Source organism: Camelina sativa, chromosome 15 (genome assembly GCF_000633955.1).
Source record: "Camelina sativa cultivar DH55 chromosome 15, Cs, whole genome shotgun sequence".
Taxonomy (NCBI): Eukaryota; Viridiplantae; Streptophyta; class Magnoliopsida; order Brassicales; family Brassicaceae; genus Camelina; species Camelina sativa.
Window position 1 is genome coordinate 14372088 of NC_025699.1, and position 26988 is coordinate 14399075.

The 26988-nt window shown below is 34.5% G+C and overlaps 4 protein-coding genes across 4 annotated transcripts; 2 read left to right on the top strand and 2 right to left on the bottom strand.

Annotated features, from left to right (window-relative positions):
- On the bottom strand, positions 5767-9357 carry LOC104746772 (elongation factor-like GTPase 1). The gene is made up of 2 exons (XM_010468293.2): positions 9220-9357; positions 5767-9008 (listed from the first exon to the last, which is right to left on the bottom strand). Exon 2 carries the CDS (start codon positions 8976-8978, stop codon positions 5931-5933), a length of 3048 nt encoding a protein of 1015 aa, XP_010466595.1. The 5' UTR covers positions 8979-9008; positions 9220-9357; the 3' UTR covers positions 5767-5930.
- On the top strand, positions 9540-12122 carry LOC104766199 (armadillo repeat-containing protein LFR). The gene is made up of 8 exons (XM_010468294.1): positions 9540-9783; positions 10146-10315; positions 10422-10555; positions 10651-10907; positions 11080-11185; positions 11285-11423; positions 11520-11647; positions 11730-12122. The coding sequence occupies exons 1-8, from the start codon at positions 9591-9593 to the stop codon at positions 11983-11985; spliced, it is 1383 nt and encodes a 460-aa protein (XP_010466596.1). The 5' UTR covers positions 9540-9590; the 3' UTR covers positions 11986-12122.
- Positions 20474-23437, bottom strand: LOC104748456. The gene is made up of 4 exons (XM_010470095.1): positions 21322-23437; positions 21027-21240; positions 20624-20800; positions 20474-20534 (listed from the first exon to the last, which is right to left on the bottom strand). The coding sequence occupies exons 1-4, from the start codon at positions 23435-23437 to the stop codon at positions 20474-20476; spliced, it is 2568 nt and encodes an 855-aa protein (XP_010468397.1).
- LOC104746774 (CBL-interacting serine/threonine-protein kinase 7-like) lies at positions 24738-26201 on the top strand. The gene has a single exon (XM_010468295.1). It carries the CDS (start codon positions 24813-24815, stop codon positions 26085-26087), a length of 1275 nt encoding a protein of 424 aa, XP_010466597.1. The 5' UTR covers positions 24738-24812; the 3' UTR covers positions 26088-26201.

The following is a 26988-nucleotide window of genomic DNA, read 5'->3' on the forward strand; positions in this document are numbered from 1 at the left end:
TAAATCAATCAACGTTTTAGTATTAAAGAAATAAATCATACATAATTATAAAAAGTTTAAATTTTATTTATGATACAAAAGAATTTATTATTCAACATAAAATACAGTGAGAAACTTCTAATTATTTTTATTTCGTTTTTACGCGATAATTTTTTTGATATTTAAACTGATAAATTTCAATTTTTGTTTGCCAATATTGATGAATCACTGTTTACTTGATCATTATTATTATTATTTTTTTTTGATAATTCAGGAGTGATCCTAAAGATTTTTTAAGTCCAAAGATTAATTTTCTGGAGCTGGAAGAAACCATGTTAAATTTCGAACCCCCGTGGCCAATGCTATTCGAACCCAGGTGGCTGGACTTTTCTCCTTTTATCACTGGACCAAGGCGACTTGGTTTACTTGATCATTATTAATTTGTTTGTGTGGCTAAGGTTAATACGTAGACAGTAGACTTGTTGATACAACAATAAAATTATGTGGTTAACGTTAATTCAAGCCCCATGGGGTTGGTTAACTACACAAGCAATGATCAACAGAACTAAGATTGATCATACGTAGAAGTTTTACTATATTGGATCATCGCTTCTATATTTTTTTATAGATTTGATCCTATAAGTAACATAGGATCATGGACTCAGTGGTCAGTACTCCTAGTTTCTAGATCATTCACTATCATATATAACAATTATGTGGAGGAATATGTGATATTTCTCAAGTTTTAGGAAAATGATATTAAGATGACGTACACAAATACGACTTTAGACCGATATATATTACGATATATTGCCGCAACTAATCTTTGCATGCCCATGAAACACATCATGCTTAACTACTAAATCATATGTGATTTAAGTTCAATCTAATATCCCTCGAGTCTCTCAATGTCTTCAACGAATCTATTAGTTGATGTTCTCACGAAACCTTTATAGTAATTTTAATTTAGTTTTAATCAAGATTGGTTTTGCAAACCGTGGACCATCTTGAAAACATATAAAAGAAATAGACACAAATATATATAGTTCGTTTAGATCTCAATCTTATCTCTTCATGTACTTGTATATACCGATGTACTTTTTCATCATAAATCAAGGAAATACGCTTCCCTAGTCAAATGAGGTTTTGATGTGGAATACGAATACGTGATGATTTTCCATTTTTCTTTGATATTTCAATTTAGAATTGTCACTACAAGTACAAAGATACAAATGTAAACATTGTTTTGTTCCTTCCAAAAAATATTACATAATTTCTAAAGATTAACCTAGGTCATTTCACGAATTTGATGGAATCAATATATATATATATATATATATATAAGATCCCGCTACATTTGTTGTGGATCTAAAAACAAATCAATAGATAGCTAGAATGGTTTTAGCCGGTCGTCATGAACAGATGTTTGGAAAATTTGATATCCTATTACATACGTTTCAGTTTTTTCTTCTTGTTAATGGGATCCCAAGGACACATGATCTTCGCTTAAAATTTGTACATATATAGAAAATTAGTGAACATAGCAAAGAATCTATAATATTAGTGTTATTGTTAAATCTACTTTTTCTGCATCAGGTCACTTAATTGCCATTTCTTGTCAGAACTTTTTTAAAATAAAAATTGAATGTTTGGAAACAGTTAAAGAAGGTCTTCTTTCTTTTCCTCCATTTCTGTCAAAAGCCTAAACCAAGTATTATTTACATGGACCTAACCTAACTGTGTTCCAAATATAAATGTAAGGTTAAGTATGTTTTTTCCTTTATAAAACACATACATATAATTTTATATGTGAAATGCATCACAATCATTGATGTGGGGGCACAAGTCAATTCATCCATAACTATAGTATTTATTATCATTGTTGTTATTATTTTATATGTCACATATCAAACGTATTTGTATATTTCGAATTATTTGACAATAGGGTAGGGTCGGTTACAACAATTTCACAAGCTGTGGGGTCTTATTTCCCTTTTCTTATTACCATCCACCTTTTTTAATTTTTTTTTTCTGGATTTGACATTATTTGCACGGGTAGAAAAAATTAAATCTTACATTTAAATATCCCTATACTATTTATTATCAATATCTCATTATCTTTTTGGTACGTTTCTCTTTGTTACCAATGGGAAAAAGAGAAAGTAATAATAAACCATGGGGTTAGATTTAATGTCTATAGAAAACGACTCTCCACCCACTCATTTATATAGTTTTTAGAGATTATCTAACTTTGTTAATTCTTTTTTTTCACATGAGCTTTGGTTAATGAGACAATCAAGGTTTCTGCTGCACTAAAGAAAGAGATAGACAAAATGGTTTTTATTAATTTTAAAGGTTATTTGCACAACCAACTTGTTATATTGTTGCAAATTATTATTTTTGTTGAAACCCCCACATGAACGTTACAATGATTTGTTTATATTATAAGGGGTTGTCTATGTATAGAGAGAGAGAGAGGAGAACAGGATAAAGACTAAAGAGGCATCTTTTTATAAGCCAACATTGATCTTTAGACATTTTTAAAGTGCTTTTCTCCAATATTGAAAATTGAAAACTTACTACATACTCTCTTGTCCGTTTTTTTTCTTCTCCCATCTCTCTCTTTAACTTTTGGAATTTACATGTCTTCTTTTAACACATTTTGTCAAATTATACCTTTTTTCTTTCTTCAAGCTTCTTATGTTTATATAACGTGATACTTGTAGATATAGATGGCTAGGAAGAGTTAAGTTGTTGTGAGAATATGTTAAGATCCATCATAATGCCTTAATATATTAGGTTTACTAGATATATAAATTGGGAAAAATGTCATAAAAATTCCCAATTTTCAAATTTGGGATGTTTTAATCACCAATTTTCAGGATGCTATTTTAATCACAAATTTTATGTTGACTTGATCATAAAATAACAAAGTTTTGTTGACTACGCCGTTTTAGGCACGACGTTTATTAAATCCCTAACCCTAGAAAAAACCTCCAAATTCTCTCTATAATATCAAAACTTCTTATGCAATCTCTCTGTTCCGATGAGTTCAAGTTCAAGTTTTGACACATCTGGTTGTGTCGGTGAGTGTGGTGTGACATCGATGTGTAGAGAGCATTTAGGGTTTCTTTCTAGGGTTATGGATTTGTGAAATTGGAATTGATTTGGGGATTTAGTTTCTTTAATTTAGTAAAAGATGTTGTTTTTAGCGTCAAAAACATGGTCGTTTATGCAAAACGGTAGCAGATAACATGGACATATAATTTTACTCTGTTTTTGAGATCTTTAACAGAGAATAAACGATATGCCTAAAACGACTTGGTCAACAAAACTTTGCTATTTTATGACTAAGTCAACGAAAAGTTTGTGATTAAAATGGTATCTTGAAAGCTGGTGATTAAAACGTCTTAAATTTGAAAATTGGAGATTTTTATGACATTTTTCCCTATACGTGTAACTGAATAGTAGATATTTATTTTGTTTGTTGTCAACGAATATGAGATTTATAAGAAAGAAAAAAAAGAAGAGAAAAGCAAAGAGACACGGAGGAGATGTGAAGAGAGACTTATCCACTTTGACATAAGACTTGGAATATTAGGTGACAACATGTGATTCCTCTCCTCACTCTCATCCATTTTTTTTTTATTAAGATAAAAGAACTACTCAATTTCATTCATCATCCTGATTTGGTCTCACTTGCATTGTAACATTTCTTGGTTCTATCTTTCCCTGATGTCTATTATTACAAGATGATGTCCCATAATAAATACTGATTTCTAAAGATACCAATAGAACTAATTTTTTTTTTACCAATGGTGTTATAATCCAGAGTTTGTTTCAATTTAATTTGGGTTTGAGTTTTTTTGGATCTTAAGATTTTTGGTTTATAGGTAACCAGTATTAAAAGTGAAACGCAATCTAATACGACTTGTTTTTTATTTTTCTGTTCGCATTTGAATTTCAATTAAATATCTTTAACTTTTAAATAAGTTTAGATCTTAGATCATTTGAAGTAAGTTAAAACTTTGCATTCTTTTTTCTTTTGATGTAAAAATAATGACTCTAATTAGACCATTATAATATAATTTATTTTTGGATATATTATCCAGTTAGGTTTTATTTATATAAGACTGGGTTTTCTGAACTGAACACTCTGAAATTTTATTTTATATTAGGGGAAAATAATTTTATATTAGATTGTGAAATTAAAAATTTGGATTCTATTGATTTTAAATAATAAATTGATGCTTCTTGTTTTCATATTGTTTATTTAAGTTGGATTGATATATTATAATAATTATTTGTATATAAATTATAAATATCTCTGTTTAATTGTAGATAGTTAAGTTTTGTATGCATAATTTATAATTAATGCATGTTGACAAAAAAAAATTAAAAACTCAAAATTTATAAATATTTGTGTAAAAAATAAATTTTAAACCACAACATCCATCAAAATGCGAATAATTATATATCAGGCACAACAAGTATGTAAAAATTTATAACTCTAAACATATATATACTAACCCACACAATAAACAAGTTTCTCTTAGGCAATATTTAAGTGAAGAAATCAAGCTATTCATCAAACTACTAGCATTTGTATCTTCAAAACTCAATAGCTTGAATTCTAGATCAACAATCATAATAGTCATTGAAGTCCTTACAAAATAAAACAATATATGATCACTATTTTGAAAACAATATAAAGTGGGTTGGGTACAAACTAAGTAAAAGAACTTCACCCCCTTGTCGGGTTTATGGATAACTATGGACAACTTATGAATATATATTTATTACACCTTTCTGAACTATTATCTGTTAAGATCATAATGATTTACATAAATCCAAGAACCAAAGCTATTAAAAACATATATAAACAATGTATCATTGCTTTAGGAGGCAACAAATACGATTAAAAATATTATCATATGATCAAATCTGAATTCTCAGACTTGTAATTGATTCTCTCTTATTGTGTAGATCTTTAAACTAAAACTTAACTAATTAATCAGATCCAAAAAATATCAGACAGCTTGCAAACTATAACTATAGTATGAACAATATAACAATTAAAACGAAAAAGTAAAATTGAAGGTAGGTTTTGTTTCCAAAGAGAAGCTTCATTAACTTCTCTAATCTGTTGAACTGTGTTATCTGATTCTAGAAGCAAAAGCACTGACAGCTAGAGGGAGAAGAGTGATGACACTCCTTAATGGTTACTCAGAGGTTATTCATTAGAAACCTTTTTTTTTTGTCAAACTTTTTTTTTTTTTTTTGTCAAACATTCATTAGAAACCTATTTACAGAAAACTGAATATAAAAAATATCGTATGATACTATTTAATACACACATTGATTGTTTGTTTAGAAAATATAGGATAATAAAAGCTACAAGAAAAAATGAAGTCAGGATTCTCTACTACTACTAGGTATCAATAAAAATATCTCGTAGTTGTTTGTTGTAGTGCACTTTTAATTTGGTTCATCATATTCATTTATGAAGAAAATGAAAAATAAGTTCCTTTTTTTATGCTGACCTATAAAAATAGGTTTATATATAATTTCCCCAACTTGTACAAAGAGAGGCATAGAACCAAAGTCCAATTCGAAGCAATTTAAACTCCACCCTACTATTGTTCATTTACGAAATTGAATATACATAAATGGTTGTCATCAGAGGCTATCCATTAGAAACCATATACATAAATTGAAATGTCAAACTCTATATTAATACACACATTTAAGTTGTTGAGAAATATAGGACAATAAAAGCTAGAAAAAGAAAAATGAAGTAGTTGTAGGTGTACTTTAATTGTAGTTCATATCAATTTTTCAAAACAACTATGTTCTTTCTTCACTTTATAGTTTCTCTAACATGTACCAATGTGAGCACAAGCCCAACTCGAAGCCCAATCAAAAAGGAAGAAACAACAAATATAATAAACTCAAACTTTACGAGCCAAGGTTCTTTGTTTAGTGGCGTGTTGAACCACTTTCTCCTCAACGTGTAATCCTTTCCTGCGTCGTACGGCGTTGATGAGCTTCCTCGCAGTGTTCGGGAGCACGCTTGCTCCGTCACCAAACTCCTCGATCTCTTCTTCGGTTTTGGGAACAAAGAATGGGTCTTCCTCGAGCATTTCCCAATGGCTAAGAACCATCAGAGCACTCGCACCACCAGACGTTCCTTTCCTCAGCTCGTCCGCAAAACCAAAGCTTTCGGAAACAGGCACGTACGCATGGACTGTGAACAGAGACGAACCTTCTTGCATTTCTTCCTTGAGCACTTTAGCTCGTCTTCTGCTTAGAACCGCATACATTGGACCAAGATACTCAGGTGCAGTGTTCAGTTCGCAGAAGTACATTGCTTCAACAATCCTTGGATTTTTCTGAAGCACGGCGGCTCTACAGGCGTCTTTGACAGCTGTCATGACTTGTCCTGTGAAAATGCCAAAGTGTTCGGGTTTATCTGTTTCAAAATCTTCCGCGGAGGCGAGATGAGACTCAACAGTGAAAGCTAATCCCCACATTGGTTCATCGCATAGAGGTCCTGATGCTGTTGCTAGCTGAAAACCTGAGACAATGCTGCTCTCGAGAGTCAGAGCTTCGCTGTACAGTGCTGTTTCAGATGCCTCTGATGGTATCTCAGTAGATTCTCTAGTGAAGCCAAGTCTTTGAGAGACATGAGGAGAGCCTCTTACGAGCATTGATCCATCCTCGGCGATTCTTTTACCATCTGGAGCGAACAATATGTTTGGACCTTTCTCTCGTGGACCAAGCGCCCAAATCCTCTTGAGCAGTTTCGACCATTCGGTTTTACATTTTTCGCGATCCTTTTCGGTTTCAGAACTTGATGAAACGCCAGCTTCAGTTAACTGTTTCTTCAATTCTTCGATGTGATCCACATTCTCTCCGAGACTTGGATTTTGAGATTCTAGTATCTTAACGCTATGACTGCCTTTACCTCCAATTATGTCACCAAGCAATTCAGTGTTCTCATCCAGCAGCTTAGTTAGAGCGTGTGGTAGTTTCATGACGTGTACTCTGATAATGCATCTGCCATTTGGAGTTCTCTTCTCAATGTAATCAGAAGTATTCAAGCTTAGAGATCTCAAACTTTCCAAAAGATTAGATCCATCACCTTCAATGGTCTCCCTGTATGAAACGAGAGGCGGGGAGACTTCAAGATTCACTTTGGCAAATCTCTCTTTCAAATCTTTGACACATCTTTCTAAATGAACCTCTCCCGCAGCAGCAAGAACGTGTTCTCCTCTAGCAGACACCGTAATCTCCACAAATGGATCTGCTCGGTTCAGAAGTCTTAGACCTTTCATCAGAGCAGTCATATCTGCAGGATCCGATGGTTCAATCGCCACTCTAAGAGTAGGAGAAACCTGAAACTCCATGCTGGCTAAGGGCCAGCAGTTTCTAGTCGATGAAAGTGTTGCGCTTTTTGATATATATGGTCCAAGACCTCTTATTGCCACTACATTTCCGGCTTTCACCTCGGTTACTGGTGTTAACCCTTGCCCCATCATAAGATATAGGGAATGCAGTTCTGCTTCCTGAATGTACTTTTGAGACGATTCGCCTTTGAGGGGATCATATAGAGCGGTAATTACAAAGACCCTTTGCCCGGCTCGAAGAACCCCGCTAAAGATCCTAGCAAATGCAAGGAAGCACTCATCCGACTCGCTTTTACTGTCCTCATCATTTAAACCATTCATCCTCTCCCTGTGATTTCCATCTTGAGGAATCATTTTCATGGGGATAGCAAACATTTTCGACACAAACACAACACAAGGGCTGTCATGGCTAGAATCACAAGCCTCAATTGATTTTCTAACAAGCTCTGCTTCTGCAAGGACACTTGAATCAACATCGTCACCACCAATAATTTTCCTTTCTGGAACCAAGCGCGGGATTCTATATCCCTGTGCTGCGATGGGGTCTGGCAAATGTTTCACAGCCATAGACAAGACTGCATCAGACAAAGGAAGCCAACGGCTCATAACTGATTGAAGAACGTTTTTAGGATCCTTGTTCTGAAGTTCGCGTGGTGGAATAGACAAATTGAAAGATTTAATAACTTTCTCAAGAACGGCTCTATCCCCACCGGGATCTAGTGCAGCCTCGTAAACCTGCCACAAAGGCTCAAGCACAAACTGCACAAACATTGGTTTTGCCTTGCTTCCTGCACTTAAAGACTTCTTCCCTACAATCATCTTAGTCTTAGGTACATAATAACGAGGACCCCACAATGATTTCTGCAACGCAGTCGCACTAGCTCCAAGCTTAGAGGCATAGAAACTGGCAAACTCAGCGATCCCAAAACCCCACCCGTCCAAAGCACACACAAAGACCACATTACCCTTTTGAGGCTGAAAAGTAACTTCTTCATCATCCTCCAACAACTCAAGACTCTCAGCAGAAAGCTCACCAGAAGGACTAGCAAGTATAGAGTCAACATCAGACAAATACTTCTCTGACTTATAAGCACTCACAATCCCATTAACCTCATGAACAATCCTAATCAAACGTGTATAAGCTTCCATGGGACTCAACCTCAACTCACAAATCAACCTATCAATCTTATTAAGCACCAAACAAGGTGTCAATTTCTCAATCCAAGCTTGACGCAACACAGCATGAGTCTGAATATGAACACCTTCAACAGCATCAACCAAAACCAAAGCACCGTCACTCAACCTAGCAGCTGTTGAGACTTCACTACAAAAATCCATATGCCCAGGGGAATCAATCAGGTTCAACGAATAGTCTTTATAACGAAGAGAAATCGAAGAGCTCTTCATCGTGATTGCACGCCTCTGTTCTTCATCAAGATAGTCCATGAACCTAAGCTTACCGGCTAGTCTCGGATGAAGTACACCGCCACCAGATGAAGCAATCAGGTGGTCAGCTAGGGTCGTCTTACCGTGGTCTACATGTGCTAATATACATATGTTCCTAACTTTTTTACCATCAGACTCATCCATCTCTTCGATTTACACACAACACACAGCTACCTGCAAGATAATATCAACAAGCAGATTCAATACCTGTATCGAGAGACCAAATTCGAAAAAGCCGATTGCGAATCGAATACACAGAGTTGTGAAGTTCTCAAAGAGAGGATCAAAACGAGAGAGATGCTATTTGAAAAATTCCAAACACGGCCAGAAAGATTTCAAAGTTCGAATCAAACATTGGGAACGCAAATTGAAATCTAGAAATCACCTTAAATTGTTGGCGGAGCTCAGACGTTTCAAGAGGATGGTGTTTAGCTTGCTTCGACGGCGAAACAACGGCGGCGCAGGGTTTGGCGATTCCTCTGCAAGTTTGTCTGTATAAAACCATCCACGTGAAGACGTGAGCGTTTCTGATTTCAATTAAACCGGACCCCTTTTAACAATTTTGTAAATTTAATCGTCTGACCCTAACCGGACTAACACGTTTTAAATTTCGATTATACCGGAACCTTCGGACTGAGAGAGAGGGATTGAATACTCTATTTTAATAATTTTTATTGTCTGGGACTCTTAAACCGGACTAAAAACTCCGGGTCAAAATTTCCGAACCCTAAATTCCGAAATTAGAGAGAGGGAGAGATGCAGAAACGGGAGCTTGGGAAATCCGGCGGTAATTCCGGTGGATCTTCGGGTCCACCGGCGAAGAGAGGCCGTCCGTTCGGTAGTACAAGTGCTAACTCTGCTGCTGCTGCTGCTGCAGCTGCGGCGGCCGAAGCGATGTCTCCGTCAGCTCTACTCGGTCCTTCTCTTCTTGTTCATAATTCTTTCATGGGTAAGCTTCGCAATCAGTGTATCTTCGTTGTTTTGTTCTCGTGGATTTAGTTACCGTCCTTGTGTATATAGGTTTGTTTTTGTTACTGTAGCTTACATTGATTTGAAAATTGAGTTGAGATTGATGAGCTCTTCTTTATATTGTCGAATCTGAGTTTTGGAATGTGTGATTATGTGAAGATAGACTCTATTGTGATTTGGGTCTGAAAAGGAGTTAAGAGCTCACAAGACTTTCAGTCTGTGGTCACACTGGCACTACTAGCTTAAAGCTCATTACTTTCCATATTTTGGATATTGCGTTACTAGTTAATGGTTTTGTTTGTTTCTTATTGGTTGTTTTGCTGGGATCATTGGAATTTGTAGAACAGAACAACAGAAGAATAGTCCTTGCGCTACAGAGTGGTTTGAAGAGTGAGGTGACGTGGGCTTTGAATACGCTTACATTGCTCTCCTTTAAAGAAAAGGAAGACATTCGTAGAGATGTCACGCCTCTAGCAAAGATACCTGGCTTGCTTGATGCCCTTCTCTTAATTGTGAGTTGATTCAATTGTTTCTGTATTTAAGGTTTTGATGTTTAGTGTTAGGATTATGTTTTTTTTTCTCTCTTCTTTGAACCAACTTATGCTAAAAATTTGGCAGATAGATGACTGGCGTGATATAGCTCTCCCAAAGGACCTAACAAGAGGAACTAGGGTCAGATCTTTAGGTACAAATACTTCAGTTACTGGATTTGGCAATGAGTATGATGCTCTAGCCTCTATTCAACCCCCTGGGTGAGCCAATTTCCATACTGCTTTCTCAATGTAATTTTAAAATATCTTTGCTTTTATTTGGAACCTAAGCGCCCGGTTAATATTTGGCCTAGCAGATCCGGCATTGGTTCCTCAGCAGCTGAGGCATTAGGGAAAAAGAGCACTGGAAAACATCAGTCCTCTCAGTGGTGGATGGAAGAGGATGGTTTATTTAATCTAGACGATGAAGGGAGATCAGAAAAACAAATGTGTGCCATTGCTGCTTCAAACGTTATCCGCAACTTCTCCTTCATGCCAGATAATGAAGTTCTAATGGCTCAGCATCGCCATTGCTTAGAAACTGTTTTCCAGTGCATACAAGATCACATGACCGGTAAGGAGGAATTTTGTTTCTTTTACTAGTTAATTCCTCGCAGTTGAATTTTGACTGTTTCTTCTTGGATTGGATTGAAATGGCATCAATGCAATCTCTCTCTTCAGTCTTTCCTTTTATGTTCTTGATACTTGATTGGGAAGTATTGTCTTAGCGACTCTTATGTTTACAGAGGACGAAGAGCTGGTCACAAACTCGCTCGAGACAATTGTAAACCTAGCGCATCTAATGGATCTGCGAATCTTCAGCTCGCTTAAACAGTCATTCATCAACATAAAGTGAGAATTTGTATATCCCTGTTTTTGTCTAACACAATGCATAATAACTTGTTTCAAACTCCCAACTTAATGTGAGTCAATCATTACTTGTGCAAATAGTGAAAAGAAAGCTGTTCAAGCTGTGGTCGGGATTCTTGATTCTTCTGTCAAAGCTTGGAATTGTGCTGCGGCTGAATTGCTGGGACGTTTGATAATCAATCCTGATAACGAACCTTTCATTAGTCCCCTTATTCCACAGGTTTGATACCTTCTTTCTTGTAATCATCTTATGGTTTCTGCTTACTTGCTCATCTTAAGTAGAGGATAAACCCAACAATGAACCAATCCCTTGCAGATACACAAGCGACTGGTCGACCTTTTGAGCATACAAGCCGTTGATGCACAAGCCGCAGCTGTTGGAGCCCTCTACAATCTCGTGGAGGTTAACATGGATTGCAGATTAAAGCTCGCTAGTGAGAGATGGTATATAATCTCCCTCTCTCTATCAAATACATTCAAACTGTTTTAGATCCCAACAATGACACATCATTATGATCGTTTCCAGGGCGGTTGATAGATTGCTGAAAGTGATAAAGACTCCGCATCCTGTTCCAGAAGTATGCAGAAAAGCTGCAATGATACTCGAGAACCTTGTCTCTGAGCCTCAGAACAGAGGATTGCTACTCGCATACGAGAATGCGTTCGCTGAGCTGCTTTTTCAAGAAGGTAAGTATTCTGATTCATTTGCTAGGATTTTGTATGAACTCACTGCTAGATCGAATAGCAGAGTGGCGTCGGCTAGAGGAATCTGGGGTATGTAAAAGTCTCTCTAGATTTAGTGGGTTTTGTTTTAAATTAACTATGTTGTAATCTAGTACTAGTTGTAAGACATTATTCATTTGCTATGTATTAGAAAAGCACAGTGTTGTTGAACTAAGCAGATGGATTCTTCTCATTATTCCTCTCTTACTTGTGTGATATGATCTTTTTTACTAAAAACAAATTGAGATATTTATCTTGTGTTTCTTCTATTCAACTTGAAATAAAATAACCGAAATAATCACGTTTTGACATTAGAATAGTGTATTGTTTTATCATATTCATAAGTATATGATAAAATAACAAGAATTAAGTCACACGTATACAGTGTTTTGTCCTAATAATTTTCATTCTAAATCATTATGCGTCTTTTCTTGTAATCGAGGAGACGTTTTCACTTGTTTTATGTCTGCATTTTTAGTTGTATTTGGTTTCGTAAAACATCATTATATTTTGGACGGCAAAAACCACCTACTGTAACCCATAAACTGTGACCAACAACGTCTATTATGCAACAAATCAAGTTATTGCAATCTTTGTTTCGTTATGTTTATACTTAAATACTCAAAGTAGTGATAACTCTGTAGACAGATGAATGTAAATATCAAAACAATAAGAAGAATTTATTTGGTTAAAGTCTGCTTTGTGACAAATAAAACGAGCTAGTAGTACAAAAATATGAATGTATATTGTATAGTTAGAACTTAGAAGCGTTTAGAGATGGTGGAACTTTACTTGATCGTTGGTTTGATAAGGTACCCTCTTTACTGATCAAATTCATTCATGCTACTGTGATATCTTTAACTTCGACCGCATTATTGAAACTTTTAGTATATAATGTATTTTTCTTTTCTTCATGTTGTATTATATATATCCATCATAGTATAATATTTTGGACGACAATAACCACCTACTTAACCCATAAATTGTGACCAACAACGTCTACAATGCAAATCAAGTTATTGCAATCTTTGTTTTCATTATGTTAAATTGTTAATACTTCATACTGAAAAACAGTGATATATTCATTCTATAGACACATGGTTGGATGTAAATTATCAAAACAATAAGAAGAATTTCTTTGGTTAAAGTTTTGATTTGTGACATAAAACTAGCTAGTAGTATAAACTATGAATGTGATGTTAGAACTTAGAAAACGAGGAGAGATGGCGGAACTTTACTTGATCATTGGTTTGATAAGGTACACTCTTTTACTGATCAAATTCATTTATGCTATTGTGATATCTTTAACTTCGACCGCATTATTGAAACTTTTTTTAGTATATAATGAATTTTTTTCTTCATGTTGTATTATATATATCCATCATAGTATGAGTAATAAGTGGAAGTTTTGTTGAAGGAGGGATATTTTATTTGATTTTTATTCAAGAAAACAACATTTGGTGGTTAGGAGAGAAACCAAATCAAATTCTCTAATTGTAAAACCAAATCAAATTCTCTAATTGTAGTGCTACTTGGAAGAGGGTCCCCAAACTTTGCTTAATCGAAATAGGCCTCTTCATTGGTCCAAGTGTGGGAGCCTCTACTGATGTAACGCGTCGATATAAATAATTGCATTAGTTCCCTTCAAATTATAATAACATCTAACTAATACTATTATACATTTATACTCTGTCAATAAATAATATGTGGGTGTAAAGACACCATTATATGTGGTCCATTGATGCTCTCCTTTTGGCTCCAATAATCGCACTTGTCGACCACCAAGTGGACCTTGCTGCTTCTGTAGATTTGTGATTTGTGCGGTTGTGTATAATAACCAAACAGAGAAATTTGAAGCAAGTCTCATTCCATAATTAGTCGTATAATTGCTGAGACTATGATATACACGTGTCCTGTTTTACTACTCTTATGTTTTATCATTGGCTAAACACTAGTCCAATGGTAAATTAGTACTTAGCGTCTACACTATCTAAAGGAGATTAGTCTGATGACAAAAGATTCTTATATATGTCGTTCTTCACAATCAAAATAACATATAAGATCACTCGTCGCTGGTCCAACAAACGATATGTCAATCAATTACAATTTTTAATACGATCGATGACATGCGTGTCAATCGCAAGAGTTGTTTAGCAATTGTGTAGGTCAGAAATTTAAGCTTGAAAAAAACAATTCATATTGTATCTTTAAATCTTTCAAACAAATGCCACAAATCTTAAAAATATTAATATGACTATATACATCATTATGGTTTTTGGTTTTGAGTATGTTTCGCGTAAAATAAAGTGAAGAGAAAAGGTTAAGAAAAATAAATAAAGGGACTGATAGACTCATTTTTATATAGAACTGAATTCAGAAAACCTAATTTATTATTATGAAATGAGGTTTATTATTTAATGAGAGTTTTACCTCGATAAAAAAAATGAGTGTGTGTGTGCAGAAGTCCTAAAAAATACGTTTTGTAAAATAGATGAAGTATTAACGTTCAGCCATTTAAATAACTACAAATGTTATGTTTTGTCAAATATCAAATGATAAGTTTCTTAATGGGTGTATTTTTATAACTTTCATTTAAAAAATATAACATTACACTATGAAATATATCTATATATCTACGTTTGGGAATACAATCGAGGTGACCCATACATGGTTTCAATGCAATAATCAGCTTATCAGCTTATTAAGAATACTCTATAGAAACTGCGTTTGGTCCCTTCGTATATATCATATTGCACGTATATTGTTGCTTCACCTAGAAACTAGAAAACCAAAGACCAAACTGCCATGATAACGATATGATTCATAGTCTATAACATTCTATTTTGACGATACTCGTTCTAACGAATAAATAAATAGAATTGCATATATAGTGATATTTAAATAATATAATTGTAAAGAGAACTACTCTTATTGGTGGTGGAGCATCCATCCCCCCACCCACAGCATCATGAAAGACAACATCTCTATGGCAAACGTAGCTTTCAAACTTTGATACATCGATTTCAAATTTATGTTTTTTCTTTTGAAAATAAATAAACAATAAAGTTGGTGGCTCCTAGAGATAAATAATTAACAAAAAAAATATAGTTTCAGATCTTAATTATGCTAATGTGAAACTGTGAATACCAGAAAATTGTTGAATATATATACCAGAGAAATACTTAACATACAAATTTTGGTTTCACTCATTTTTTCCATGGTTTTAGGAACTAAAATTTCCATATGGGGATCTTGAGCTCCCATGCTCATCAATATTACCAAAAATGGAAATTACCAAAAATCTAAGCATCGGCCAAAATGGCATACCCACTTGCCTAAGCATTATTGGCATAAAGAATATTTTGCTGATATATATTTCTCTTTTGTTTGTTTGTTTGTTTTTTGGTTTATTATCTACTGGCTATTGTAAAGAGTTTGCAAAATTTGTCGATTAATCATGCAATCGCCTTAACTTAACCCTGTAAGTAAGTTTTGATCTCACTCTCTATGATACGTAACTTACTCCAAAAGACCACCTTGATGTATACGAATCTAAAACACTTAATTATAGGAATTTTTACGAAAGAAAACAAATTCGAAAACTATATATAATCTAGTATTTTTACTGCACGTCACCTCCTAATAATAATAATATACAAATCTGTATTCTATCTATTTTTCTTGTTTCAACATTTACAGATCCACAGATCTAGAACTCTCATATAGAATCGGCCACTTCACAAAATAATTCGAATTAGACAACTTATTTTATTTCATTTCCTTAATATTAAAAAGATTTGTTGAAAAATATTGGACTCAGCTTTTTGACCAAGTATTTTTTTTGTGTATATAATATATTATTTCAAACACATGGCAAACATATAGGTAGAGCTAATATATAATTTACGGTATATAATATTAGATACTATATCACTAAAATCTATAATTGGTGGTTCCTTGTTATTTTCGAATATTTTTATTTTATCATTGTGTCGTTTTCATTTGAGGGTCAAAATCATGTCGTCTTCCACTCGATGATGGATCTAGGAAATTTCTTATTTATATTTGTATTCTGTTTTTACTACATTCTTAACATGAAAAAGGATTATTAAAAATAAAATATTATAGCCACTGTTGAAAAAATTAGACTTACATGTACTATTAAGTTCATTTTATCATATATAGACCATAAGTAATCATTTATAAGCAAGAGCGTAATCACGACAATATAAAGAAAACATATGTAAGAAAAGTCGAAAACCATTACAAAAAATGTCAGAATGGTGATAAAGTTTTGCCTAACTTGTCCTGTGAAATGATAGTAAAAATGAACAAGTTTTGCCTAACTTGTCCTGTGATTTGTGAAATGATGATAAATAAAAATTCATTGCTTAATCACCATTTTATATATGTCCAAATGTACCAATTCATTCATGCCTTACGTTTCAACTTCTCAACCTATCTGATTGAAGATAGAACACCTCACACCACATAGTCACATACACACCCAAGGGCTCGACACACAATCAAAATTTTAAATAACACGAACAAAAATATAGAGCTTTATTTATATTTAAATTGCAAGTTATCCTATGTTTCACGCAACTCGACATATAATTTCATGGCAACATCATGTTATCACGTCTCTTTGAAAGTTTAATGGTCGTATCGTATCTCAAACTTTTCCATTTTGTCCTAATAAGCTATCTAAATGAATTTTAAGTCTACTTAAGACAACTCCTAGTATATGAGACATTATAAAAAAAGTTTCAACAATATACATATATTATAATGTGTAACTGTAGTATTTGAATAATTTAGTTTCCTACAAAATTTTGGTTTATTCTTTTTTGCAACATGGTCTGACCTGCTCACTGCTCAGTATTTAAATATGAACTGCAGAAGATATTTTGATACAACATAATCATATACTAATTCCACTATACCCAATAGTCCAAATATATAGCAGTAATTTTCTTAAGATACGTATCAAAAATGGTTTAATATAATGATATCATCGTTTCATGCATATGCGTAAAATTTTTCCATGTTATATAATATGGAGGCGACTGATACATTGGTGGGAGTTCTAGAGTGTGACGAATATGCCATTGTTGACTAAACAAAGTCTAAATCTCAGAAGAATAAAGTATTTCAAGAATTGGATCTTTTGTTCTTAATAAGCTCTCTTAACTTTAACATCAAAACCAAAAGACGTCAATTTGGTATTATTTATTTCGCTCACCACACCATGTTCGGAATATGGCCCAAGATTTTGCTGAGTTGGGTGAATCAGAACCGTCCAGCTGTTAGTCGACAGCCGCCAAACCATCTTGACGGTTTGTTTAGTTTGGGGTCTAAAGGAGCCACCAATGATCACTGATCACTTGGGTAAATGACTTATTTGCCATTTAGTTAAATTAAATCTAGTAATTTATTACTGACTGTGGTTAAGCACAGTTAAGTGATGGGTTAATTAAACTTTTCAGGTGGAAATTTTATTTTGATGGGAAATAAAAAAAGGAATCTAGCAAGAAGAAATAATATTAAACACGTATGGAGTATGGACCGTTGAAAATGGGAAGACGAATTATTTAAGGAATACAAATTATTTAATTCCAACACCAAGTGTCCAATAAAATACAACAATGATGAACACCAAAGATTTTATTTATATTCCTCTATTTTGAATTCTAATTATTCCAACTTTTTGATGATTAGCTTTTCTGCACTTGAGACTTGAGAGTGGGAATATACACATTGTGATATCGACAGTAAGATATTTGAGTAAAATAGTCTTATTAGGGTTTATATTTGAAGATTTTGTTTTTGTTTTTGTTTTTGGACGGTAAAAAATAGCTTATGTATGTGCGTTATATTGTTTCAAAATGTGAGAAATCCTATTTTCCAAATATATTATCTTCTCGAATTTGTTTTTGTTATGACTTTGTATTTTATATAGGTAACAAATCTCTTAGACTTTGTGTTTTATCATTATGCATTTGTAGTTTATAAGTTAATAACCAACACATACACTCTATGGAATCATATAAGTTTCCGAAATCAAGATTGTGATTTTGTTATCTAGATCCAAAACTCTTAATAATCATAGTTTTGGAGCATTGTTATATAGATTTATACTTTTCAGTTTAATGATGAAAAAGGAAAATACTATATAATTTGAAACAATAATTGAGGATCAACTAATATTTGTCTTCTAGTCGCATAAGTCTTGATTCACACCGAAGATAGTTTAGAACTGAATCATGAACATGTGAATTCTTTATTATTTTGCATTTTGCAACGTTTTGATAAGGTTTTTTTTTTGTCAAACGGTGAAAAAATTACACTATTCTTAGTAAGTTGCTAAATTTATATTAGCATCTCTTCGATAAAATATAGGCGAAGTATGTGCAAAACATATACATTTTTGGCTTTAATATCCAGGATATCTTTTCTGAAATACATAAATATATGGACATGTAAGCTATGTGATGATTTTGCTAATTTATTTTTTGGTAGGGCAATTTTGCTAATTTTTATAAGATAAATTTCAACCCCAGCAATATTTATTAAAAGAGTAAATATGGTTTTACTAAGTATGTTTTAAAGACTGAAACTTACAACTATTACAAATTCAATTTAAAATGTCAATAATTTTATAAATCAAAGCATAATTTTTTAATATGCTGGATTTGATGATATAGTTGACCATAAAGCAGGACTTTACAAAATAATTCTTGTGAAAGATACACATTTAAAGTTAATGTTCAAAATTAGACTCTTTGAACAAAATTTTCATACAACAAACACATGATTCATTTGTTTATGACTTTTTGAAAAACAAATATACTAAACTTCATATTGCATGAGCATTTTTCATTATAACACTATTATATTTAGTTGTTTACATTTATTAAGACCAGCTATGATTGAGAAAGAAACAAATACACTATTATTATGATAGACAAAAAAAACAATAATGTATAGTGTATTTTATTAGTGTATATATATAGACAAACAACAAAAACAAAAAGAGAGATACAATAAAAAATCAACAAATCAAATAGAAAAAAGATTATACTTCTTATTATACTTCTTTAATGACACATAAGAACTAATTTCTCCAAGGATAGTTTCGGTAAAATACATTTTAATCTCAAGACGATGAAAATGAAGATGTTATAGAGGTTTGATTTTTCGTTCTATGCTGCTGTTAGGTTGCTAGAATAGAATCTATTGGTCAAGAACGGTTGTTTAGGTTGTTGATTCATTATTCTATGACTTGGTTATGTTATTTGGTATTGATGGTTAGATGTTATTGAATTATTTATTTGGTTATTTCACTACAAGAAAACATGCTTTTTGTGACCATCAAAATCGTCACAAAGTGGTCCTAAAGTCGCTGTTTACGACTAATGAAGGACTAACTGAAACGGTCGCTAAAATTTGGTCNTCCGAATTTTCATACCGTCTACTTATTGCCATGTACCATGAAGATGGTAAAATTATTTCTTGGCCTAGTTTTCTTTGAATCTGCATCCCCTTGTTCAACTGCATCACATACATTATTGTAATGATCTGCTCTAAGTGGAAAAGTTCATATGTTCTTGCTCAATAGCAGTGTATGCATCAACCACATATTGATGGAAAAAACGGCCTGAACAAATTATTGTTCATGGAGATGTCAGTCTTGAATATATTTGGTATCCATAATACTCTCCCATTGTAACGTATGGCCTCTTCGTAGTATATCCTTCTCTATATGGAAAAGTTATTTCCATATAACCTTGTTCACCATATGGAAACAATAAACACTACAAGAAAACATGCTTTTTGTGACCATCAAAATCGTCACAAAGTGGTCCTAAAGTCGCTGTTTACGACTAATGAAAGACTAACTGAAACGGTCGCTAAAATTTGGTCGCAAATTAATACGGTCACAAAGTGGTCGCTTATTTGCCACAGATTAGTAAGTACAAATAGTGGTCGTATATTAGCGACTAGAGTGGGACTATCCTTCGCGGTCGTAATTAGAGACTAAATAGCGACTCCCTATTTTAGCGACTGTATTGAGACGTAATCAAGTAGTCACAGTTAGTAACTAAATAGCAACCTAGAGTGTTAGCGACTACTTTGATACCGTTTTTGGTAGTCACATAATAGCGACTGAGTCATGACGATTTGTTTGGTTGTAGATTTGCAACGTTCTGTTCTCAGAATAGGGTTACAAATTAGCAACCAATATGCAACTTTTTATATTCTGCTTACTATTGTTCATGGTCACAAAAGGGTGAGTTTATAGCATCTGATTTGTAACTGTTTTGTAGAAATTTTTTAAAAAAAAAACTAAAATTAAATACTAAAACCGATTTAGATTAGGATTATAACCCAAACAATTGTACCAAAAAACCTGCAACTATCCATAAAACATCCTAACAAAAAACCATAGTTTGATTCACAAACAAGTTATGAGATGACTTCTCTTTTTGAATAGAATATTCTTACATATTCACGAATCCATTTAGGAAAATCTGCTTCTCTTTTTTAGATGACTTCAGCCTCAGAAAGTTCTGGATCACCATATCGAATATGCGCCTCCAATAACCTATTTTTCACCAAAAATATATATGACTTTTTAACCTGAAACCAAGAAGATCATGTATATTAAAATTAATAAATTAACAAACAGCATACCTCTCAAGTGGCCTAAAATAGTCACAATTGCGCAAAACATATGCATGTGCACATTTGTACTCTTTTTCACTTAACCAAAATTCACTACATTTTCCACTTGGACGACCCACATAAGTGAATATCTCTGGTACCGGTACAGGAAAAACAGGTACTTCACCTTCATTATACCTTATCTCCCTGAAAATTAAATTTAGTTCACTATCATTAATATAATTGGAAGCGAATACTGAATTACCACAATTACTAATTAATTAAGCTATACCTTCTTCGGTTCGCTGTAGATATGTTGGAAGCAAAATAGTGTTCTGAAAAATAAGATATCTCATCATTTAAGTATGATTGAACTATTGATCCCGCTGGATATCTTTTGTTCTTCGCCTTGCTTTTAAGATGTTTAAAAAACCGTTCGAAAGGATACATCCATCTGTATTGCACAGGACCACCAAGTTGTGCTTCGTATGGGAGCTGTACAGGTAAGTGCTCCATCACATCAAAGAAAGAAGGCGGAAAGATTTTTTCCAAATTACACAAAATCATCACAATATTCTCCTTCAGAACCTCAAGGCGGGTTTGTTCCAACGATCTACTGCATAAATCACGGAAAAATGCTCCAAGCCCTACATAATTAAAACATTATATCTTTATTATTCCATTATTATTTTCAATAATAAAACATGCAAGAGATAATTAATATAAACCTGATAATGCAAGGTGCACATTTCGCGGTAGAAGTTCTGCAAATATAAACGGAAGCAGTCGTTCCATAAATACATGACAATCATGACTTTTCATTCCTGAGAACTTTCCACCGTTGATGTCTGCACAACTAGCCAAATCTGATACATAGCCGTCAGGGAATTTAACCTCATGTTTGACCCATTCTAATAGGCATTCTTTTGCTTTTGGAGTCAACCTCCAAACAGGAATTGGAGCTCTCCCTCTGTCATCTACATGCAATTCTTTCCGAGAGCAAAATCTTTTAATGTCCAATCTTGACTTCACTGTATCTTTTGATCTATCTTTAACATTCATAGTAGTATACATGATATTATCATGCATATTCTTCTCGATATGCATCAAATCAAGATTGTGTCGTAGAATCAGATCAACCCAATAAGGCAACTCCCAAAATATGCTTTCTTTATGCCAATTATGCCACTTTCCATAGCCTTCCACTTTATCTTCATGACCATTTCCACCGCAGATAGATGTTTTAGGTGCTTTAGATTGCCTTATACGCTGATATATAACTTCTCCAGTCAGAGATGGCGGTGGATAATCGTTCAAAGCATGTTTTCCCTTTAGAAAGTTATTTTTATTCTTCCGCAGTGGATGATTTGTAGGAAGATACCTCCTGTGACAATCAAACCAACATGTCTTTCTACCAGCCGGCAACCAAAAAGCATTTGTATCATCCATACAAATAGGACATGATAATCTCCCATGAGTAGTCCATCCTGACAACATACCATATGCCGGAAAATCGCTAATAGTCCATAAAAGCGCAGCTTTAAGGTTGAAGTTTTGATCTAACGAAACATCATAGGCTTCAACCCCGTTGTACCATAGCTCCTTTAACTCGTCGATCAACGGTTGGAGGAAAACATCAAGACTAGCTCTTGGATGATTTGGTCCTGAATTCAGAATTGTTAGGAACAAATACTCACTGTTCATGCACATATCCGGAGGTAAGTTGTATGGTGTCAAGATTATAGGCCATAACGAATGGTGTTTGGACATGCCAAAAGGATTAAAACCATCTGTACATAATCCGAGATAAACGTTTCTTGTTTCTCCTGCAAATGTAGGATGCAGATATTGGAAATTCTTCCACTCTGCTGCATCAGATGGATGACACATTACTCCGTCTTCTGAATCATGCTCAGCATGCCATCTCATCGCCGATGCAGTCTTCTCTGATTGGTACATTCTCTTCAATCTGTCAGTAATAGGTAAATACCACATACGACTAAAAGGTATTCTATTTCTTCCCTCAGTGTCCTTGTACCTTGGTTTTCCACAAAACTTGCAATGCTCCAACTTCGCATCTTCTTTCCAGAAGAGCATACAATTATCTATACATACATCAAATGTATGGTACGGCAATCCTATCTTTCGCATCAAAGACTCTGTCTCGTAGTATGAACCGGTTGCCTGATTACCCTCTGGTAAATACTCCGTAAATAATTCAGCCCATGAGTCCATGCAGGTTTCAGATAAATTATGATCTACTTTGTTGTTCATGAAACGAGCAGCCAACGACAATTTCGACTGACCTTCCCGACACCCATCATAAATTGGATTATTTGCAGCATCTAACATATCAGAAAACCATTTTGCATCTTGGGTAGGTTCTTCATGAACATGAGATCCACTTTCATGTTCATGTTGATGATACTGATTAAATGGTGTAGTACCATGAAATGCATCATTCACCATACCAGCAAATACATTCCCACCATTCCCTCCATCAAATTCTACTGATTGACCACCCCACGTATAATCTACATTACCATAATGACTACTCGTTCCTTCCCCAACCACATTATAATCCTCACCATGTTCAAACCATACATAATATCCAGGCGTGAATCCTCTACTATGCAAATGCGATGAGATCGTACGAGCATGAAATGACTTTTCATTTTGACATCTAATACATTGGTAGAGAAACCTACCTCCACTGTTATGTGCTGATGACTGGTTACTTGCAAAAGCTATGAACTGATCTACCCCCTCCAAAAATGCCTTCGAGATATGATTTGTGTCTTGATCGATCCTGTTGTACATCCACTCTCTTGAATAATTCCACATTTTTTCTTCGCTTGTTTTTTTCTCACTTTTTTTCTTCTTTTCTTTTTCTCCTTTTTTCTTTCTCTATTTTTTCGCTCTTTGCTTTTCTTGTACCAAATAATTGAAATGAGAGGTGTGAGAAATGAGACGAGAGAGCGGTTGCTTATATATAGGGATAATGTTATCACCGTTTTGCGACTACCAGATAAGAGTCACAAATTTGCGACCATTTTGTGACTCATTTGCCACCTTTTTACGACCACTTAAGGACTACAATTATATGTCGGCAAAGTACAGTACACCACCTATCCTCAACATTTTCCACGTTTTTAACTAACTTTTGTTTACGACTACTTTGCAACGAAGTTATAACTGATACAGGTAGTTACAACTCCGTCGCAAATTTGTAACGAAATTGCGACCAAAATTAACGACGTCAATGATAGTCGCTAACTCGTTGCTGTTTGCGACTGTTTCGCGACTCGTACTATAGTGCTTTTATAGTAGTCTTAGTTTAGTCGCAAATGAGCAACGCCTTAGCAACTATTTTTATTAGTCGCATATTTAGGACCATGTAGCGACCAAATTTTCTGTAGTTGTGTTATAGTAGCAAATAGGTCACAAAACGGTCGCTAATTTTTGTGACCATTAATGTGGTCGCAAATAGTAGTCTCAAAACAAAGGTTTTCTTGTAGTGTTTAATTTATTGGTTTAATGTTTGGTTAGATTCCATTGTTTAGTTTGAATGTGGTTAACTGTTTAGTGAGTATGAGATCACTAGATTATTATAATTAAAAAACGGGTCGGATCGTTTTAACTACTTCACAAAATAATTTTTGTAAAAGATACACATTAAAAATTTATGTTAAAAAATAGACTATTTGAACAAATCTGCCTAATTTCTTTACTAATTTTTCAAACAACAAATACATGGTTCGTTTGCTTATGATTTTTGAAAAACAACTATAATAAACTTAATATTGCATAACCATTTTTCATTATAACAGTATTATATTTAGTTGTTTACGTTTAAGACCAGACCAGCTATGAGCCTATGATTGAGAAAAAACAATACACTATTAATTTAATAGACAAAAAACAATAATGTATAGTGTATTTTTTTTTAAGTGTATCTATATAGGACAAACAAATAATAAAAACAAAAAGAGAGATACAATAAATATTTTCTGCACAATTTTCTCAAAGTAAATAGAAAAAAAATTATACTTCTTTACTGACAAATCAAAACTAATTTCTCCAAGGGTATTTTTGGTAAAATGCAACTAAATATCATTTCTCTATAAAATGCAAAGAGAAGCCCACCAAACAATTCGTCCCTGAAACCTTAAGAAAAACTCAGGCACCAACGCCACCGCCACTCTCTTCTTCCGCCGCAATGGAACCAGTTCCTAAGCCGCAAAACCAGTCATCTCCGGCGAAGTTTCTCCTCGGAAAATACGAACTCGGTCGAAGACTCGGTAGCGGAAGCTTCGCGAAAGTCCATTTAGCTCGTACGATCGGTTCCGATGAGCTCGTCGCCATTAAAATCATCGAGAAGAAGAAAACAATCGAATCCGGAATGGAACCGAGAATAATCAGAGAGATCGATGCGATGCGTCGTCTCCGTCACCACCCAAACATACTCAAGATCCATGAAGTTATGGCGACCAAATCTAAGATCTACCTCGTGATGGAACTCGCTTCCGGCGGCGAGCTTTTCTCTAAAGTCCTCCGCCTTGGTCGTCTCCCCGAATCAACCGCGCGTCGTTACTTCCAACAACTCGCCTCCGCTCTCAGATTCTCTCACCAAGACGGCGTCGCTCATCGCGACGTGAAACCTCAGAATCTACTCTTAGATGAGCAAGGTAACCTCAAGGTCTCTGACTTCGGTTTATCCGCTTTACCGGAACATCTCCAAAACGGATTGCTTCACACGGCGTGTGGTACTCCGGCTTACACAGCTCCGGAGGTTATCTCGCGGCGAGGTTACGACGGAGCGAAAGCTGATGCGTGGTCTTGTGGTGTGATTTTGTTTGTTTTGTTAGTTGGTGATGTGCCTTTTGATGATTCGAATATCGCGGCGATGTATCGGAAGATTCATCGGAGAGATTATAAGTTTCCGAGCTGGATCTCGAAACAAGCTAAATCGATTATTTATCAGATGTTGGATCCGAATCCAGTAACGAGGATGAGTATTGAAACGGTTATGAAGACGAGTTGGTTCAAGAAGTCTCTAGAAACTTCTGAGTTTCATCGTAATGTGTTTGATTCTGAACCGGAGACGAAATCGAGTGTTGGTTTGGTTACTGCTTTCGATTTAATCTCGTTGTCGTCGGGATTAGATCTTTCTGGATTGTTTGAGATTAAGAAGAAGAAGGAGAGGAGATTCACGGCGAAGGTTTCGGCCGTTGAAGTGGAGGAGAAGGCGAAGGTGATTGGGGAGAAGTTAGGATATGTAGTGAAGAAGAAGATGAAGAAAGAAGGAGAAGCGAAAGTAGTTGGATTAGGGAGAGGTAGAACTGCGATTGTGGTGGAAGCTGTGGAGTTAGCTGTTGATGTTGTTGTTGTTGAAGTGAAAGTTGTTGAAGGTGAAGAAGATGATTCACGGTGGTCTGATTTGATTACAGAGCTTGAAGATATAGTTCTTTCATGGCACAATGACATCATGTAAATATAGATTTGTGATGTGTGGATTTTTTATTAGCCTTTTTTGTTTTTTTTTTCTTTCTCTCTGTTCAATTTTGTATAATCTCATGAAAATATCAAATCTCCCGCTTCATAGTCTTTTCAAAGGTTTATATATATAGAGAGAGAGACACAGCTAAAGATCTAACCAAAACTTGAAAAACACTAAAGCTCAGTCGTCGCAATCTTCAATCCCAACAAGAGATGTGAGTGTTGAGATCCATAATCTGCTCTTGATCTCTTGATTTCATTTTCATGCTCATGTGGTTAGAAATTTATGCAGGTTCTGTTTCGAGAATGGCCTAATGTCCTCTTACTCTTTGGTGGTCTGATTATGATCAAAACACTGATCATAGCCGCAATGAGTCCTCGAGTTGGCCTGACATTACAAGAAAGCGTAAGCAGGAATCGGTTTTCTTCTTTCTCAGGGAAGGGGATTCGCATTTGTTGTGATCACTTTAGCCAACAGGTGTTTTTCTAAATGCCAATATTATTTCTCAATCATCTCTAAACATATCATTAATAAATTCTTCATTTTCCTTAGTAATTAGGAGGGCATGATTGTTACAATCATTTGTGTAGTTTAGGAGTGCTTTCAAATGAGCTGAACAAGCTGCTCATTATCGTAGTTGTTTTGTAAATGGAATTAAACACCTTATCATAACCAACTTAGAAGAAGAGCTGCCGATTTTTCCTTGACGAGAAACTTGATCGGGGAGAGGTGACTTTTAAATATCTATATCTACACTTATATGAAAACTATCATTAAACACTTACTAAAAGAAAAAAAGACGTAAGAAAAAGTTCGCTGACCCCGTCTGTTTGTACTGGGGATTGCATAACACTAAATAAATATCGATTTTAGGGGAAAGAGTGAAGTTTGTTCT